Source organism: Eschrichtius robustus, chromosome 1 (genome assembly GCF_028021215.1).
Source record: "Eschrichtius robustus isolate mEscRob2 chromosome 1, mEscRob2.pri, whole genome shotgun sequence".
Taxonomy (NCBI): Eukaryota; Metazoa; Chordata; class Mammalia; order Artiodactyla; family Eschrichtiidae; genus Eschrichtius; species Eschrichtius robustus.
In genome coordinates this window covers 13,620,258-13,640,239 of record NC_090824.1, presented here as the reverse complement: position 1 = coordinate 13,640,239, position 19,982 = coordinate 13,620,258, and the positions used below count along the sequence as shown (strand labels likewise).

General features: G+C 46.2%; 1 protein-coding gene across 3 annotated transcripts in view; it reads right to left on the bottom strand.

Moving 5' to 3' along the window:
* Window positions 1-19,982, bottom strand: part of TTC7B (tetratricopeptide repeat domain 7B) — a 240,407-nt gene that overhangs the window by 44,800 nt on the left and 175,625 nt on the right. For 2 of the 3 annotated variants that reach the window (XM_068541558.1, XM_068541578.1), the window contains exons 17-19: window positions 15,758-15,855; window positions 8,974-9,024; window positions 413-553 (exon numbers count right to left, since the gene is read on the bottom strand). In XM_068541558.1, the coding sequence (XP_068397659.1) occupies window positions 413-553; window positions 8,974-9,024; window positions 15,758-15,855 (290 nt within the window). The remainder of the gene's footprint in view (window positions 1-412; window positions 554-8,973; window positions 9,025-15,757; window positions 15,856-19,982) is intronic. The other variant, XM_068541569.1, reaches the window with a different exon arrangement.

Genomic DNA, 19,982 nt, shown 5'->3' with positions numbered 1-19,982 from the left:
CCCTCACCCCCTCGGCTTAGATAAAGACATCTGTGTCATCAGGACACCTGGCCCCTGTCCCAGGGTCTCTTAGACTTCACCACCAGGGTGTGCCAGGCACTGTGCTCACCAACCCTAGGAGACGATGCTATTAACCCCACAGTACGGATGAGGAAACCGAGGCTGAGAGGGGAGGCTATCACCTCCAGCCTGTGCAGCTGTTGGTAAGTAGCAGAGCTGAGGCTCCACTCCAAGGCTGCAGGACTGCCAGACCTCCGTCGGGTCTGGGACACCACGCTCTGCTGTCCCCGTCAAAGAAAGCCTGGGGTGTAGATCTCTGGCCCCTGCTACAGCATGAACGCTGCGACCCAGGCCGCAAGCTCCCCTCTGGCAGAGCGGCAGGTGGGCGTGGGGTTGAGGGGCGGAGCGGTACCTGCGTGGAGCCAGATCTGCGCCAGCGTCATCCAGGGGTGTAGCGGGCCCTGCTTGGGGGTGCTGCTCTGCAGAGACGACGCCACTTCCGACAGTGCCTGCTCCACTCTGGAGGCTGCTACCGACGTGGCGTGGACAGAGCCTGCGGGAGGGTTTCGGGAAGACGGCATCAGAGGTGAAAGGACAGAGCCAGCCAGCCACCGACCCACACAGCCAACCGTCCCCCTCACACACAGGCACGGGTTCAAGACGTACACACACCCCTCCCTCACGATGTTTCTGAGGCTTATGGTCCTTACTGTCTATACCGTCACTATGGCCTGGCACCTTAGTTTCTGTCCTTCGCTTTAGCTCATCTTTTAGTCAGGCCAGGGCACACGCTGTGCAAATGCTCCGTCCGGGAGCTGAGTCGAGCGCAGGCTGCGTGTCAGGGCAGGAGGGGCACGGCTAGCCACGAGGCCGTGACACGCTGCTGAAACCTGGCAGATGTGAAGTACTACAAAGGGAGGTGACAAAGCACCCCTGCCTGGGCCTGAACCTAGAAACTACCTGGGGGGCAGGGGGAGGAACCACACTTGCCTCCTGGGGCAGGATTTGGCATAGATAGAGGCCATTCTCAAGACAAACCCAGCAACCGCCCGTTTCGTTCCCTGGCCTTTGAGGGATTTGGAACCATGTTCTAGGACATGGCTTAAAAACTGTCGACAAAGCACAATTTGCCTGCCGTCTAAGCAGGTGTCTATCACTAAGGCTAATACCAGACTCGCCGAGGACAGGTTACAGCAAAGTGGCCCGGAGCTCAGGAGCTGCACCCGCCTCACTCTTCTGTAGAAGCCACTGTCCTGAGAGCTGGGGGAGGCGGCAGGCAGAGCACATTCACTGGCCACAGGGCTTCTAGTCAGAAGTCCGCTGAGTCAAATGACACATTCCTCTCCATGCTGACCCTCGAGAGGTCCTGGCGATCGGAGGCCACCTCTCAAAACAGGGGCTCTTTCCCCGCCTCTTTCCAACATCCGCTCTTGGAGGAATGGTTTCAGAACTGAGAGCGGGAGTCTTGGTTATTTCAAATTTAAAACTGGTGATAGTTATATTCACTGGCAACATTCTTAATTTATAGCTCATCGTAAAGTGTAATGTGGAGATAAACATTCCAACGCCGTCAGTGGTAACTATCAACTTATCATGAGGTTGAAAATGGTGATAATATAGAGAGATAAATGCTGACTACTCAAATAAATTTCACTCTGGGTAAAATGAGATTGTGAGCATAAAAATAATTTCTGTTGGGGCTTTGAAATGCACCAAGTTGGTCTTTTTTATGATAGAAAAATATTAATCTAGAAATGGGCAAGTATATTCTCAGTATGGCACAAACAGCCAGCAACTGTTATTCTCACAGTTAAACATCAGAGATTGTCTTATTAAAGTCATAGGTGACATAAGAATGTCTTCTATTTTCATGAATATTTAAGGAAGAAAGCTTCTAAAAGTTCTAAACAGTGAATGACATGAAAGATTTGAAAAGAGGAAAGCATAAAATTATTATTTTCAGATTATATGATTGTATTTCATGAAAACAAATAAAATCTGGAAATTAACTGATCTGAAAAAAAATTTTTTTTTAAATGAAAATTAATTTATTCATTTTTAAGACTACTTGCAGCAACAGACTGGCCATCCATATTCCAACACAAAGGAAACATGGATTTTTCTAAATACACTCAAATCCGTCAGTGGGGTGGGGTTGGTGGAGGTGAAATGCAGGAGGTGGATGGGAACCAGGGGAAGAGTATGAGGAGGGCGCCTCTGGAGAAGGACCAGTGAGTCCTCCAGAGTGAGCGCTGCCATGCAAGGAGGATCTTGAGGCCCAGTTCAGAGACGCTGATCGATATCATTATGATCCAGGAGAACTGATGAAGTTCAGCTAAGAACTGACCTTGCTTAGACAAAGTGTGTCGGACTACTTAAAAAAACCCTAAACAGCAAAATGATTAAACTGCTGCTGATTTTTTTGGTCTTGTTTTGTTTTTAACCTTTTTACGGAAAAATCAATGCTTTAACTTTGATAACAAGGATTTGATGTAGTTTCCCTGAGACTTTTAACAGCAACTATTAGTAAATAAATAAGGTTGCTGTTGCTACATTCTGACATTATCAAGCCGGCTCACCTCCTCACTGACTATCTTCAACAGTGGTTCTCAACTTTGACTTCACATCAGAATCGCTTAGGGATTTTAAAAAATCATGATGCCATAGCTACAGCCCAGACCGACCGAATCACGGACCCTAGGGGTGGGACCAGGCATCTATTTGTTAACAGCCCAGGTGGTTCCAATGTGCAGCTAAGGCTGAGGCCCCTGACCTGGGGAGAGAGGAAGCAGGTGTTATTAACTGACATTTGGTCAAGAAAAGCCTGCAGGCGTCCTCTACACAGGCCAGCCAGCCTGAGCTGTCCTGCTTCCCTGCAGCCCAACAGTCTGGGGAAAGAGTACCAGGAAGATCTTGTTCTTTAGGACGGAGGTTCTCAGAATCCTCTTGGTCTCAGAATCCCTTAGGAGTCTGCAAATTTATTGAGACCCCTCAAGAGATCTGGTTTACATGAGTTATATCTATTGATATTGACACATGAGAAATCGAAACTGAGAAATGCTCAAAATATTTAGTTATTAATTCATTTTAAAAAAAGAACAATAATAAACTACCGCTCTAGAAAAATCCTACACATTTTCTACCAGGTTCTCAGGCTCCTTTGCTACAAGGACTTGTGACTTTTGGAGGGGCTAATTTTGCTTTTTTGGATTAACTGTTTGGTTCACAAATGAACTAAGCAGAACTAACGTCGAAGTTCCTTCTCTTTGTGGTGTCTATATACAACTAAATTAATTAATTCTTCACATAATAATCTGTAAAATAATAAATTTTAATTTATTATTAAAATCAGTGTTTCACTGTGAAAAAGGTCTGGCAAATGATGATGATGATGACGCCAGCACTGGTGATTATTGGCTTTAGTGAACGTGGCCTGTTTCAGGCTCTCTGATTTGCACTTTACATATATTATTTCACTTAATCTTTAAACAATTCTTTGAGGCAGGTAACACTGTTACCTGCATTGTTTAGATGGCAAAATTGAGATTTCAGTGAGTATCTTACCCAAAGTCATACAGCCAGCAGGTGGCAAAACCAGGACTCAAAACACTAGTCTAACTCCAAATCTAGCCTCTGAATCCAGCCCTGATTCCACCTCCACCAGGAAGGCTGCTGGGAGCCTTCTGTTTCTTCTCCCTAGCACCCTCGTGTAAGAAGTTAGGCCTCGGGTCCTCATGCCCCATCTCACCCTGTGGGTGTGGTTATCACCGTACAGACCACACTGTTTTATGTTAAAAGTTGATGTAACTGTCTCTCCTCCGAGACTGGGTGGTTCTGGAAGACAGGAACATGCCCTCCATTTAGGCATTTTCAGGGGCTCACAATGCCAGGCCCACGCAATGTACTTGGTAAATGCTTGTGGAATGAGTGAATGATGAATGAATGAATGGAAGAATGAGTACTGTCAATACACATATCACTGTGTGAAATTTAGAAGAGTGGCCCCTCTTTGGGGAAGCGTGTCTGGGTGCCCTACTCTCCTTCCCTAATGGCTCAGAGGCCAGAACCTTCCCTGTCTCAAGGGGCTTCTCAGCATGGCTGTGCTCACTTCCAACAACCTGGACTAAGAGCCACAGTGGTACATGGCTGGATTAACACCGCACTCACCTAGGGGCTTCCCATCTCTAACATAACTAACCCGCTTAAATAGGGAGGGTAACTGAGGTTCGTCAGTAATAACCGTTTCCTTCCTAGTCGATCCCTTTTCACACACGCCTCACAGGGGCAGAGACCCTTCAGGTTCTGAACTAGGGATGGATATTAGGGCATTCAGTACTTATTAATAATGGTAGGTGACTTACGATAATGGTAAAATTATTTAATAGTTAATGTCTACTCTTTCTGGCAATAGCATAGTACATCAAATTCTTCCACTGGGTTAGAATTTGGAGGAAAAAAGGGATAAACATCATTATGAATCAGAATGATTCAAATAATCAAATAATCAAAACAACCTGTAACTTAACTGTTTCATAGGATTGAAAATGGTAAGTGCCAAAACAGATTTTGATTTCTGTTGGTAAACACCTAGAAATGCTAGTTCTAACCAACCTATTTTTAAAGCAACCCTTTTCTTTCTCACCAAAGCAAATGTACCCCTACAGCGTGCATGGGGGTTAAGAGGATTATTCCCCTAAGGGAAATGGACAAATTGAGGCTTGAGAAAGGAATTAGAGGGAGGAATAGAAGACATATTTCTAATTTGAAATCCAAGACTCTGGAGAAATAAGCTTCCAAATAATCAGGTTCGACAGGTAAGCCAGCGAATGTGTCCCGGCCACTGTACATCTCTTATTTATCACGTTAATTTGAGAAGCGCTTGTCCCTGTCGTAACCCTGAGAGCCGAGCAGCCACCAAGTCCCTCAGTCACAGGGCACAGTGGCTCTGAAAAGCTACTGCAAAACCAACTGAACCGACAGCTGACACAGGCAGGTGAGAGCATGCCCTAAAATCTGGCCTAGGTTCTGTGACCTGATTGCCCCAGTGGTCCAGGGGGCATAAGATGCCCTGGAGCTGAGGACATCTGCATTTCCTCCCACCTAGAGGCCCGAGAGGAAATGTTATCTCGGACACCTGACACATAGGCAAAGTGCCACTTGAAGAATTGTTCTGATCCCTATATCCGGGGTCTTTATCTGAGTCCCCCCGCCTTGGACCACTGTCTGGGTGGGGTGGGGGACAGGGGCAGTGAAAGAGAGGCCCCAGGAGCTGCGGTGCAGAGTCATCTCCCCATGGGCGGAGGGGCCTGGGTTCCTGGCCTCAGGAAGCTGAATCCAAGCTCAGCTTGGAGGATGTCTGCCCCACATTCCTATCATTTGCTGAAGCCTGTGGAGAAACCCTGCCACAAGTAGGACGCCGGGCTCAGCCAGGTCAACTTGCCGTTGCAGTTGAAGCCTTTCCAAAAATCCTTTTCCAAAGCACACTACACCTGCGGTCAATTTCACACAGACCTCAAATGTGGCAATCACATGTGGACCCTATTTCAATATCCAAGGCTCATCATTCAGAGGGGTCTCAGAGCCAATAATTCTGTTAAGCAAAAGGCTCAGCAAATTATGTGGCCTACTTAGGTCCCATCACCTGTATTTTCACAAGCAGAGTCACTGAGTGCATGGCGTGTATTTATATTCTAGCTACCCTTTTCGCTGTTCTGGTCGTATTATGTAAGCTGCTGTGGTCTGAAGGATGTCCACCTTCCCTGTCCCCTCATATCTTCACAGCATGTAGGAGACGAACAGGTCTCAGATGCAGCCCTGCTGCCTGCTGTCGTGCTGAGCAACACAGTCTGGGAACAACAGACAGCTGTGTTACTTGATGTGCGAAAAAAATCCTCTACCGAAGAGACACCAGTAGGCGCACCTCACAGGTGTTTGCTCAGGATTCAGGCTGCTCTTTGCTTCCCGGCCCTGGAGAGTTAACTCGGATGCCTCATAGGCATGAACGTGAGAGAATGTAGAGGCACGTGGCCGCGCCCCAAGTTCCATCTCTCTGCTTGTCACCCACATTCTTTCTGCCTAATGCCGCCGCAGCAGATACTGGCCCTCCCCACGTTTTTCTGAAAAGAAACCGAGCGTGCAGAAATTACCCACTGCTAATAAATCTCTGTACTGGTTTTCCCTCAGTCCTGAAGTGATTCAATAGTATCTGTCAGTAGAGTTTATTCAGCTTCCGGTTCTTAGAAGCTGTGCCCCCAAAACAATGAAAGAATTAAAAGCAGCAGCTCCCCTTCTTAAAGACCCTGCAAACTAAACAACGATCTGAATGACTAAGCATTCTGCCCGAGAGCTTTGCTTAAAAATTTTCGTTTTTAACAGGAAAAGGATGCCTGTTTCTCAAGATAGGGCTTGCGCGTAAATCAGTGCAACACTGCGGACTGCTGGCAGCCCAGCGACCTCCTCACACCTGGCCCCTGTGCGCTAAGAACCAGAACGTCCTTGGACCCGAGGAGACAGTGATGACCGTCTCTTCTTTTCTGAGGCGGGAGGAGAGATACGAGCGTCCGCTCTCACTTCAGCACTCAAATTAGGCATATTTTTCTCTGTACCTTAAAAACATGAGCCATTTTCCTCCACTCTCCACCCTGCCAACCCCGGGCGAGGACAAGTCCTATCTTTGCTGGAGGCGGTCCTGCTTCTCGAGGAGGCTGATCTGGGGGTGGTGGGCTCCTCACAGCACGCTGTCAGAGATCTCCCTTCCACATTTTGATCCCTCGAGGGCTGCCCCCTGCCCTCTTCACAGCATGTCCACCCACGTGATGGGGCCGCTGCTGGGTCTATCCAACTCCCACCGACTATGGGGCCTCTTGGTTGTGGGTCCCGCCGATAAATAGCTCTGGGGGGTCATTCTAGTAGATACTTTTCTTTTTTCACTGAGTGAAAAAGGAGGTTAAGATAGCCAAGGAAATCTGGACAGCCAACCCATGGTCCCAAGACGAGATCACAATTTCCAAATGACTTTAACAGAATATCAAGCACAGTTGAAACCTGACAGGATGTGCCTTCTCTTGAAAGGGGAAAGTCCTTTCCAGGGAAAGCTTTAGGGAAGGATCCCCCTAAGGCAGGGGTATGTGGTCACCAGTGGGCATGCGGGGCTGGCCTGCGTGCTGCTGATGGCAGCTGGCGGGGCTAAGCGGCGCACGTGCAGGGAGGGGCCCGCTGTGAGGGTGAGCTGAGAGACGGCTCTGGGCGGGAGACAGCACCTTCCGGAGGACTACACCGGGCAGAGGCTACCCACCTCCTCAAACCCTCCCCACTGCACAGCCATGAGGCCGTGTCTCTGGAATGAAGTGTCCTTCCGCCTGGGAAAGGCTTTTGTCTCTGATGCAGCCCATGGGAGAAGCCTCCCAGGCTCAGGCTGTAGTCTAATTGCTGGACGCGTGCTCCTCCACTTCTCCCCGAGTGCCATTTATTATTGACTCGTCCATCTCCTAAAATTCCATCCGACCTTGTTTACAGAAAGACACCCCAGAACTACTTAAGGAGAATTAATTTTAATTTAATTAAAATGGCAAGAAACGGTTTATACTTGAATCATTAGGGCTGAATTTTTTAAACTGCCACTCCTCAAAAGCAGTGGGGTCGTCACTAGAGTGATTTTTTTTCACATACAGGTGACAAAAATGACTTTATTCTATTAAGCAGTAGCAGAGGGTGAAATTCACCACCTAACTGACTAGTCACTTCCTGATCATGACAGATGTTTTTTGAATGTTAGAAAAATGCAAAGTCAATAATAAAATGCCAGCCACAGTGGAAGGAGACAAAACGACTACCCTGGCTTTATTTCTCACCTTATTTCGTTTGACAGGTATGTTTGCTCGTTAATGTCTGTTCTCTTGTCCTGGTTCCTAAAGAGAGCAGCAGTTTCACCAGAATTGGTGATATGAAAAATGAAGCCGAGCACCCAAAGTCAGCACGTTCTTGGAGAGAAGAATAAAACCTCAACCCACACTTCTCTCCAGAATGATGACTGCTGGGGCGCTCACTGCTGGGGGCGCCTGGGGTCCTCAGGACTCAGGATCCTGTGAGGGCAGGGCGGGGGGTCCTGGCGGCTGCGTTCCAGGCCGGCTCTCCCCACCCGGCCGGTCACTGCCCTCTGGAGGCCACAGAGTCCGGGCTGCAACTCGGGGAGAAAGGCACCTGGCCGAGGCTTGAAATCAGGATCAGCTACCGGCAAACCCCAAAGGTGTGTGTGAACAGAATAATTAGTCAACTAAGACCTTTACAGATGAGGAAGCTACGGCCAGGAAGGTTAAATGAGTTGCCTGGATTCCTCTGCAGAACTGGCCCCGGAACCCAGGTTTCCTGACCCTCGAGAGACTTGGAGCTGTTTTTATGGAAATAGTTAAGTCCCTTGTATAAATATGTCAAGCCTCACTTTAACATATTTAAAGGGAATTGCTTAGTCTGCTTTAAATTCTGGTAGAAGTAGTTTAAGTTTTATGATGTCTGATTAGCTTATTTTAGGAAAACGAATTATTAGAATTATTTTCTATGAGCAATAATGGTTGAACTGGAAAGGAATTTTAAGATTCAACTACTTCCCTCTACCCCAGATTTACAGATGAGCTGCACTGGGGAGCCTGGACGCCTCACATGTTTGATCTGCCCCCGTGGGACTGCTGACCAAGCCACTGCACGCCCCTACTTGGGCATTCTTCCTGCAATGCCTTCTTCTGTAGTCCTTCCCAGACAAGTGCTGCCTCCTCAGTGTTTACACCCGAGCTGCAGAAAGCATTAGAGAGCCCGGGAGAGCTGGGTCCCAGCGGGAGGGTTGAGCAAGCGGGTGGCAGCTTCAGGTCCAAGCCATCTCAACATTCCTGATCAACGGCCACAACACACACTGCATGGTGGGGTCAGCGTGATTCTGGAGACCCTCACAAAAGTTAACAGATAGATTGGTAAACTACTTACTAACTGAAAAAAGGGAGGGAAAACCATGAAAGTATACTTCTGGAGAGTTGCCTTGGAACAACAAATCAAACCAAAAATTAAAACCAAGAAACAAACATTTGAAAAATCAAAATTAAGGCTAAAAAAGCAAATGGAGTTCTAATAACCTTCCAACTGTAAGTCTGGCTGTCTGGAATCAGATTTCAATTCAAGAGTGACATATGTTTTTCCACTAACAATGATTTTTTTTTTTTTTTTAAAGCAAAGAAAGGCCAACTGGGCATTCCCCTCCACATTTAGATGTTCACTCAGCACATGAAAGCTGACCAATTCATGTAATGTGTTTTGTTTCCAGGGCAGGAAATTCCAAATGGAAGGGAAAAATAATCAAACAAGCAGTTTTCAGATCTTTCCACACGTTAACCCTAATCATGATTCCAACAGTTTGTAGGGTTGGGCTAGCTTTCAATCCTGTGAAGTAAAGGATTGGAGGGAGAAATTCATAAAACTTCAGGTCTTGGTTATCTGTCCTAAGGGAAAGAGTTGGGATTCAAATTCATTATAATTTTAATCAAGAAATTCTACATTTACTAAATGTATGTTATGTTTTCCCTTCTCTAACTAAATGTTGTATTTATGGGGTGGGGGGAGGGGAGCAGTCTTACTTAAAACACCTGGTTACCAGCTATGCACTCCCTAAGGATGGAAGATGACTCAGAGCTTCACAGAGAATAAACAACTGAGCACTGCTTGGTACATGTTACGTTCAGCAGAAAGCCCAGTGGGTGCTCATTGCCCTAACAATTTGCTAATTAATCTGATATAAGGTGCCCCACCAGAAGAGTCTGGACTTCAATCTTCTGAGGTTTAAAGGGACACAGGGCTCCTTGGGATGCAACAAGATAACTACCGGCAGGGTGTGGAGGTAGGTGGGTTCATTGTGCAAATGAGAAAGGATGGGGCAGTGGGAACATCTAACATTATTCTAGAACAGTAAGATCCCATTTTAAGACCCCCCAAAACTGGGCGAAAGTCAATGTAATAAACAATTTTTTCTGGAAAAACCAAAGCAAAAAAAAAACAAAGTTGGCAATTGCCCCTAGGCATCATATTAAAGGGAAAACGTCTATTTTAAGAAGTGAATTAAAAACAACATAAGCAGTTTGTAAATTTTATCTTCATCTTCCATTGCATAAAACTGGGATTGCCGTTGAGGCTGAGTTCAGAACACTTAATATGCAGATAAGTAAGGTCAGAGTGTTTCTTGGTTTGAATTATTTATTTTAGATCATAGTCTCCTTTCTGCCTGACTGTGTGTGTGTGCGTGTGTGTGTGTGTGTGTGTGTGTGCGCGCGCGCTTAACACAGCAGGTTACCATCAGAAAGATAAGCGCATTAGGGAAAGTAGTTCTTTCTGGCAGCAGCTCCCCTTATGAGCTATTGTTTAGCATATAACTGAGTGTTTGGAACAAAGATGAGCCCTTATAAATCATGGACATAGAGATTAAATTTTCTGGCCGTGTTGCGGGTAAAGTGAACATTAAATAAATGAGTGGAAGAACAAGGGTGGATCTCCTGGTGAGATCCATATTTAGGTGCCATTTAAGGGCTTTATCAACCAGTGTCTCATTTTAATACAGGGATCTTTTTTTTTTCCCATGACAGGTCCCTGAACACCCTAAAACAGACTTTCAAATTTCCCTATTATTTAAAATCATGATTACATTAAAATACTGTTCAATTTCCCTGCATAGTTTCATGACACAAGCCCTACCTTTTCTTTCCTTGCAAACAGAAAACAATTTATAGCATTGTTTTTCAAAATGTAGTACACAACCCACTGGCATCGGGATCATAAGAAGGTATTTTATAAATCCAGATTCTTGGGCCCCACCTCAGGCCTCCTGAATCATAAACTCCGGGGGTAGGGCCCAGAGAATCTGCAGTTTTCAAAGCTCTCTGGGTGATTTTAACGCACAGTAAGGTTCGAGAACCACATACTTAAAAGGCATGTGACCGATATCTTTAGAATACTACCTTGATTACTATATACTTGTTGAATTAATTTCTAAACTGAAAACCAGAAATAATTAGGAGTAAATTATTATTTGCAAAATGTTCTAATTTGTCTTTTTAAAAAATGAGATCTGTATGAATTTATATCAACTCCAGGAAAGCACAGAAGTCCCCAAGAACTAGAAGCGATATTCCAGAGAAGCTTCTATTGATTCTGCTCTAAACAGATTTCCTTTACTTTTTAAAAGGGAGGTTGGAACTTGGGCACCAAGGTCTCCTTCTGCCCTGCTCAGCTTTTGGATTTTCAAACTAGCAAGATTTTCTCTCAGATAAATTTGATGGAGTTTCCGATCCAGCTTATCAGTTAGGAAGATTATCAGAAAATAAAACATCAGGCAAATGAAGCAGATCTAACAAGAAAGGAAAAAACCATAAACCATGTTTACACAGAGAGGGTTCCTGGCGGGGACCTGGGTCACTGACTGAATGAGCTGCCGGGGGCCACACAAAGGTATCGGGTTTGGGATGAGAATGAAGATGAGAAGATACAAACAGGTGGAGAGGAGATTCGGTTCTTGAAAGAGAAGAGGAGGAGGAGGAATCTGACACTAAAAAAGTGAAAGAGAAAAATAAAAAAGGAGAAAGGCAAAAAAACTTTAGAAACACAAAGAAAAAAAATAAACTGGCTTTTAATATACTCACATAAGCTGCAAAGAAAATGAGGTCATGTAATACACAATCATTCCTCTACATGACAAAAGAATACAAGTGCTTTTCGAAGAAAACAAATTTGCTGTTTTTTCCACTGGTTATTTAATTGTTCTGCAACACCACCACGGCATAAAAACATCTCAGATTTACCTGGGCACAGATTCAGCAGTATGATCCATTGAAAATAACACCTCTTTAACCCAGAATACCCAGGACATTCTGGAGGAAAAGAAACGATTTGCTTTTCAATTGGAAAGGATTAGAACTTGACTTTTCCTTGATTTGTTTTTTATGAGAAGCACTTATATAAAGTTTACTTGAAAACTAAGGTCTTTCTAGGTGCAGATACTGAGGTGCAACAATGGGTCAGGTCCCCGAATCGTGACAATGGAGTCTAAGCTTGCTAAGCTGGTCTACGGTTGGGTCCACTGGCCAGGCACTTTGAAAAGGAAGCTATTACTGTCACTTCCATGTCTTCGGCTGGAGAGATACACAGCAGTAGGGAGAACCACCGCAGTGACAAATTAAAATTTTTCCCAGACAAAATGGATCAAACTTTCAAGGTAAAAGAATCATTACTATGGATTGGTGTCTGTTAATATGTACCAATGATTAAAGATAAATCTCCTTACTCCACATCCTGTTTTGAAGGCAAAAGGAAGAAAAAGAATTCTTTTTCCTCCTCTATTTAAGGAACTAACTTATTCCGAAGAAAAGACAATGATTCAAAGCTTCAAAGTTAAATGACTCACTCCATTTGATTCCTCTCCCTTGATGGCTAGGACCTACTGGATGACAGAGGTGGGGGGAAGGGGACCCAGAGGTGATATTAGAAGGGAAAGCATATTCTTTAAGGGTTTTTTTTTTTTCAGTCTGCCACATCCATTTAATAAAACCAATGTCCACTCTTTAGCCACAGTGGACTCAGCTAGTCCAGAGCTTCTGGACATGGGTTCCCCTTATGTTATTACACAGATCTGCATATGGACAATTTCAGAGGTGGAAAACCATACCCCAGTTAATTATTCACTTTCCAAAATCAAGAACACTGAGCCTGTACTTTATAATGACCCAGATGTATAATAATGGTATCTCGGTTATATTTTTATAACCGAGCTCTTATCTGTTTGACATATACACTGAAATTTTAACAGGCAAAATATGATGTCTGAGATCTGCCGCAAAATATGATGTCTGAGATCTGCCTCAAAATAGTCTACAAAAACTAAGTGTGGGACAGCAGAGATACAGGAAAAAAAGAATGGGAATTGTTGAAGGCTGGTGGTAGGTACATGGGGATTCATTATACGAGTATTTCTATTTTGGTATACTTGAAATTTTTCCACAGTAGAAAATTTTTTAAAAAAGGAAATAAATTTTAGTTCTGGAAGACAAAAACAACAGGCCAAGAGGGCCTGTGGCTTCACAAAGGAGTCTACTGCACATTGGGTGACTCAGAATTGGCAGTATCACAACCGTGGCAGGTCGCCTCGGCTTTGGCCACACGTCTTTGCCCGCTGTGCTCTTGTCGGATGCATTTCGAAAAGCAGAGAAGCACTGCGGAAGCCTGAGGACGTTCTCCCAAACGGATGCAGAGGGATCCTCAGGGCATGCGTAAAGGGACACGTCACAGGGGCTGTGCAGCACGTATATGGTATGCTATTTTCAAGTCAAGGGACACGGGAAATAAGATCTAATCTTATTTGCATGGGAGGGTAAACAAAAAGCTAATGAAAAATGGTTATCTTTAGGGAAAGGCAAGATGGAAGGGCAGGGATGGAAGCAAAACATCTCTATGGAACCTTCGGAATCAGTTTGAACCAAATCTGTGGGTCGTTCACGAGACAGGCGGTCCCCACTGATGCCCTAATAAGAACCGCTGCCCTCCTGCGACCAGCCACGGGCTGAACTATATAAAACTGGGCTTTATTAATCAAGATGGAGGCATCTTTTCCATTTATAGGCGAGCCTTCCTAATCTTTAAGTCTCTCTGATTTAAACAATCACTTCAGAATGTTTTACCATCATTTATAATCAGTCTTCAACTGATAAGGCCTGCTAACACGGCCTTCCGTTTCTCTGATTCCTGGCCTCCTGGGTAAGTAACTGGTGATGTGAAAAGCAACGATTTGGGGCTCTGGGGGCAGGGCCGGTGACAGGAGTCTTGGAGCGGGTCGTGTGGACATACAACCACACCAACACAATAAACTGGTCACTGGCCAGCGCCTGGGAGGCTGTGGTTTTGTCCTGTTGTCCAAGGGCACCTGCCCCAGAGATCCAGACTCCAACCCCCCAGGCTCCGGAGTGAGGGAGAGCAGTGTCCGCTACGGACAAGGGGCAGCGACCCCCGGCTCTGCCACGGAGACACGCCTCGGCTGGAAGCTGCGGCACCTGATGTTTAACCTGAAGAGGGAGCCTCCTGGAGGCTCTGGGGAAAAGGTCCCAAGGGGCAAAGGGGAGAATGAATCCCAAGGGCCTCATTCATTTTCTCCCACTGTCTGTTTTTAATGTGATGTGGATGAAAGTCTCAGACCTCAGGGGAAATTAAGGTCCCGATCAGCTGGAGGGGAAGGGGGTCTGAATTTAGTACAAGTGTCCTCGCAGGGTCCTGGGGGTAGGGGAGAAGGGGAAGCTGGCCCTGGGCAGCCACAGCAGCTGTGAGCCAGCCGTAGTGAATGTCACCTCCCTCTCCTCTCTCCCCAGGGTCCGAGCCTCACCTCTCAGTGGCTAAGTCCTGACAGCCTGACCTTCCCTTTCCTGCAGCGAGGGGGGCTACACACGTCGCTCTAGCAGGTCTGGACCACGAGCAGGACTCTGCTGTGCCATCCCAGGTCAGAGTCTGCCTGGTTCGCCGTCTAAGCCCACCAATGACTGCCCCTCCACCCAGGGGCCAGGCTACTCCAGGGGCGAGTTTCTCTGTGGCCTAGCTGGCCTGCATTTTGAGCAGTGGCTGCAAGCCCTGTTAAACTGCACTAATTTATAATTCATGCTGCTTCCAATGCCCAACACTCTTTTGACCTAGGAGCCCCAGGGCCCTGGGATCAGGCTTCTTAAGCCGACTTTAAATTTGGCAAAAGGGAGGCTAGCACAGGAAGGCAGGCAGCTGTGAGGACGGGCTTGGGTGAGTACCACACCCGGCTCTCATTGCCACCTGGGGAGAGGTTTTCCAAGGATGGCTGTGCACGCCTCAGGGCTGCTCTCTGGCTCTTTGGAGGGGCTTGGTCAGGAGCCGGGACCTGGCACAGTGCAGGAGAAAGACCCGGAGGCTCCTTTCATGAAATCAAGCCACAGAAGACCAGGCGTACCCAGACAGCGATTCAGCCTGACCCAGGGCCCTCTGGGGCGGCGGGAGAAGCAACAAAACCAGCTTCCAAATGACGCTCTGGAACTACCCCTGAGGCTCCAAGCGCCGTGGATTTCTTTACATTTTGTGGGTCTGTCGAGTCCTCCGAACTGCCACTGAAAAGTCAGTATTACTACTAAAGTTACTTGTTTGGAGTTCCGGAGATTACAGAGGTATCTTTACCCCTCTGTACTTAGGCAACTGTGGAAACGCAAATGATAACTGAGGTGTAAATATCTGCTCCGAGGCAGTAAGTGCCACAAGCTTGCTCGTGGGGTCAGTAGATTCAGAAGATCTGAACCCACCTGCCTCTCCCTGCAGGGTTTTTTGTGGGGTTGTGTGAGTTCATATGTGCAACTGATTAGAAACCAAAAGCTTGATTTTAGCAAGGTCTGAAATCTAAAGAAAGAGAAAGAAACAGAAAAGCAGAGGGGAAGCTTGATGGGGATGGGAACAGTCTAATTTTAGTTTCGAATTTTCGGCTCCAAGAGCAAGGGGAAAAATAGAAAGATTTCAAAGAGCTGTGCTGGGCAAGTAATATTACTTCCCCCACTGTGAACACACACTTGAAAAAAGACACTGGAGAAAATGCACCTCAGGTGAGAGTTTAGCCTATTTGGGTGAGGACTTCTTCCCACCCCAGGCCCTGATGGTCTTCATCCCGCGCGGCTTGGGGCCAGGCCCCATGTCCCTTCTGGTTGACACCGTTTCGGCCCCTCTGGCTTTTTATTCTCACCTGTCTCGGGATCGCTGAAGTCTGGCAAAGTAATTGTATTAAGCTGTCGTCTGTCAGCAATGGTTCTATCTAAGAGGCTGCTCCCACGTCCAGAATCACTGCAAAACACAGCTACAAATGTCAGTCATTTGAAGGGTGGGCAGGGGAAGGAAACAGAGTCAACCAATCCCGACTCCTGAAATGCAGCAAAACCTTCTGTGCATGTTTTGAGCTTCTTCAGCACGTTTCCACTCATCACCGGGCATCCTGCTTCCCCGCCCGGCCTGGGCTGGGATTCCTTTCAGGATCCACATCACAAACACAGCTTAAACCGCACCCAGAGACCCAAGCTAATTTTCGTCTCTTTTGTGTCATTGTAAGACACAAAAATGAGAACTTCGAGCCACGTTCTCCATCCACCGTGTGGGGGAAACTGATGAGCATTCTGTGCTGGTAAGTCTCAGGCTCATCAAGCCCATAAACACATCATCCTCGAGTCGTCTTTAGGAACCAACGCTCTACACCAGTGCATTTAAGCCCTGGCTGCACAGAAAAATCACCCGGGGCATCTCTAAAAGCCACTGATGCCTGGGTCCTGCCCCAGACCAAAAAAATCAGAATTTCTGGTTTTCAGAGCTCCCCAGATGGTTCTAATGCATAGCCAAATTCAAGAACCACTGGCCCTTCCTTTGCAAAGGGTGATCACAGCCACGGCCTCGTTTGTGTCCTAAGATCAAGCCTTTAAGATAAATGGCGTGGTTGATACCTCTATTTAATAGACAAGAGAGAGGAGGTGTGAGGCCCTACACTGAGCTGGGTGCTGGCAGAGCGGCAGCTACAGCCCCCTTCCAGTGTTCCCGCGCTGGGCAGGCTGGGCCTTGGAGAGAACACGGTAGCGCCTTGGCAGCAGCCTGCAGGCCGGTGCTCCTCATTAGCTGCCTGCACTGAATCCCCCTCTCCAGGCTGCTCCTGCATAACATAATGGGATCAGCCCCACTCCTCGGGCGAGTCACGTGGGAGACCACATCGGGACTAACTGGAATGAAACACCGTTAAGGGCCCTTGGCTCATAAAGACTTTTTTTTTTTTTTTAATTCTAAGAAGCTTGTAAGTAAAAACAATGAAACAATTGCATTCTTTTTTCCTCTATCATGATATTCTATCAAAAGATGCGTATCTGTCTCTTGAGGTTTGAGCCTTTAATGCTTTTCTTTGAATCCATTTTTTTTTTTTTCCAATCTGGGGGCTCTACAAATGATTTTTTTTTTTGTTAAGAAGTTCAAATTCCACAATAAAGGGACACAATTTCCTTCCTCTATGCAGCTGTTTCTAAAAGTGGTACAAACAAGATTTGCTATGAAACTTAATATGGTTTGCAGGCTGCAATTTCCACGTCCAGTGATGTAGTTAGAGAAATCCACAGGAAACAGAAGGAAACTTGCTTCAGTACAGACTGGTTTGTCAGCCTATACTTATGACATCACTGGATACATGCTTTTTGGAATCTGTTCTATTAATTATTTCCATGACTGAGAAACAATAAATGTCTCTGAGCAGAAGACAGCATAAAAGTACATGCAAATTTGCATTAATCACATTAGCAACTGAATATTTCTAGCATTGATCTGTTCATGCATGTATTTTTAATATAAATATTACAAAAAATACTACAAAAATATTACAAAGAGTTAATTATCTGAATGTTGCAATGGCTCCCCACTTAGGAGTTTTTCGGAAGATCTTATCTCAAAATACAGTGAAATTTTTCATCACCTTGGGGATTCCAGGACACACAATGAGGTCTTGGAATGGCCAAGGAAGGATTTGCCTGGGTTTTCAGTGGACCAAATCACAGTAAGTGGATGGGAAATGTCTGGTTCAGCCACAATCCTCCAGGCTTCTCATTTCACCAAGTATCAGAGCACAGGGTTGGCTGCTGCATGTCACGCTGGGTCCTGGAACCCAACCAGGAGTCTGGGTTCTTATCCCACATCTGTCACTAATGGTAGGTCACTTTGAGCAAGGCCCCTTTCTCTGTGCCTCAGTGACTTCCCTGTGAGGTGAGGATAAGGACTGTCTTCCCACACAGGAGTGTGTCAGGCTGAACTGAGGTCATGGACACAGAACATTCAGAAGAACTATAACTTCTGGACACACGCCAGGTGTCCTTATAAATACCATGCCTCCAAACATGCATCTGGGGTTAACAAGGCTGGCTGACTTCTGGAGACAACTTATTCCCAGCTGTCTGGTGCAACAGTAGGTGTGGAGAAGCTGAGTTAAGGACATCCTACTCCAGATGTTATAAACCCCAACTAAAACGAAGATCTTAACTTATGAACCTCAGCCAATGATAGGGCCCCACGACCTATATTTCCCTTCCACCAGCTGAGAAACAATATTTGGTTACATTCCTTAGTTTATCTCCATAGTATTTGTTTATCTCCATAGTATCTGTTGCTTATATAGCAACAAATAACTATTCACAATGGAGATGCTTTCATTTCCACTCTGACGGTTGTGACTGACTGAGAATTTTGCTGGATGCTTTAAGCAGGTTTTAGTTCTTTGTTTATATGGTGCAGAATTTGCCTTTGCCATGATCCACAGGATGTGGAAGAAGGGGCAGAGGGAGGCCTGGCCTCGCTCTCTCATTCTGGCCAGCCTCTCTCCCGCAAGCCTTCCTCTCTCCCTCTCGGACACATCTGCTTGGGCACCTCCGTGGACCACCTCCCCCTACAGCTCAGTCACCTCACCTCTTCTCTGCCTGGCCCTTAGGTGCCAGGACCACCTCCGAAGGAGGATGACAGGAAGGAAAGGAAAACCATTCCTGGTCAGCGGTGTTCGTAGAGGGTTTAGGGAAAGGAAACTGGAAGGAACCCCAAATCCACCGCACGTAAGCTGCAGAGATCCACGTATGTAGATGTACACATCCAGGTAATTTCTATTCCCTTAAATACGGACTGAAAATCCCGAGTACACTGTACTGATGGTTAAGTTCTCCTGGAAACTGGAAGCTTCTCTTGGAAATCCTCTAACACAGCTACACAGAGATTAAACACAGGAGGCGAGCTGGTGGTGGACTGGGAACCAGAACCCTGGGGTCCTTGTCACAGCTTTGTCCCTTCCCAGCTCTGAGACAGTGCCTGGCACACAATAAATACTGATGTAATAGAGGGGCCTTGGATAGGAAACCAGAACATTTCCCAGGCAACTTAAGGCTGGATTACACGAATCAAGGCAAGTTCTCAACATTCCCGAACTCAATTTTCTCATCAGTAAAATGGGTCTGATGTAACACGACATTTGGCCATTTTATGGGGCTACTTTGAAGATGAATGAGAGCACACTTTGTGAAAAGAAAAGCTCCACCAAAATACGGATGACTACTAGCGTGAAATGGGGTTTCCAATTTCCAACTGAGGTTAGAGCAAAGAAATTGTCTTTTTTAAAAATGTTTATATGCTATTCGTTAATGTGATTGAAATGGGACTTAGGAAGAAAAAATTTTCTTCCGATCATATGGCTACGTGATGGAGATGGTTTAAGTGGCAGTGACAAGAGGGGGGAAGAAGTAGTTAATAATAAAAAATAAAAATAAAGGAAAAAAAGCTGGTTGTCAATTCAGAGAGGCAGCATGGGTGATGGAGAGAGCTTTGATGTTCGGCAGACCTGGGTTTGAATAATAGCTCTACTAGTTGTTTAATTGAGAAAACTAGGGCAAGTTCTTCAATAAAAGTGAAGTGTAGCTTCACTTTTATTTTCTATGAAGTGGAAAAGAACAGTAGCTTTCTTGCAAGGCTGAGGCAGGGGTTGAGGAGAACGTATAAACAGCTTAGCACGGGGCGGCACAGGGAAGGTACAGCATCCCTTGCTGAAGCGCTGGACCGTCTGGCGAGGCTCTGGCCAGAAGTCACACTGTCTTAAGTGGCCAAGTCAACGCGCACAAGAGCTGAGGGAGCTGTGCACTTCAGCAGGAGAGAAGACGAAACGTGAGGCAGATTTCTGTCCTAAAGGCAAGCAAAACTGCAGGCCTCGGGAAATAAACCCAGGCTTCTGAAATGACCAACACCTTGCCAAATGTACACTCAGGAGAACGCCACCCACCCTTTGCTCACAGCAGGAGAAGCGTTCTCAGCCTGCAGGGACCGCTCTTTGGCCTAAGGCTGCGTTCAGCGACTGGCTCAGAGGGTGGTTCTCCTTCAAGCAAGAGTGAAGAGGAGGGACGGGTCGCAGAGAACAGGAA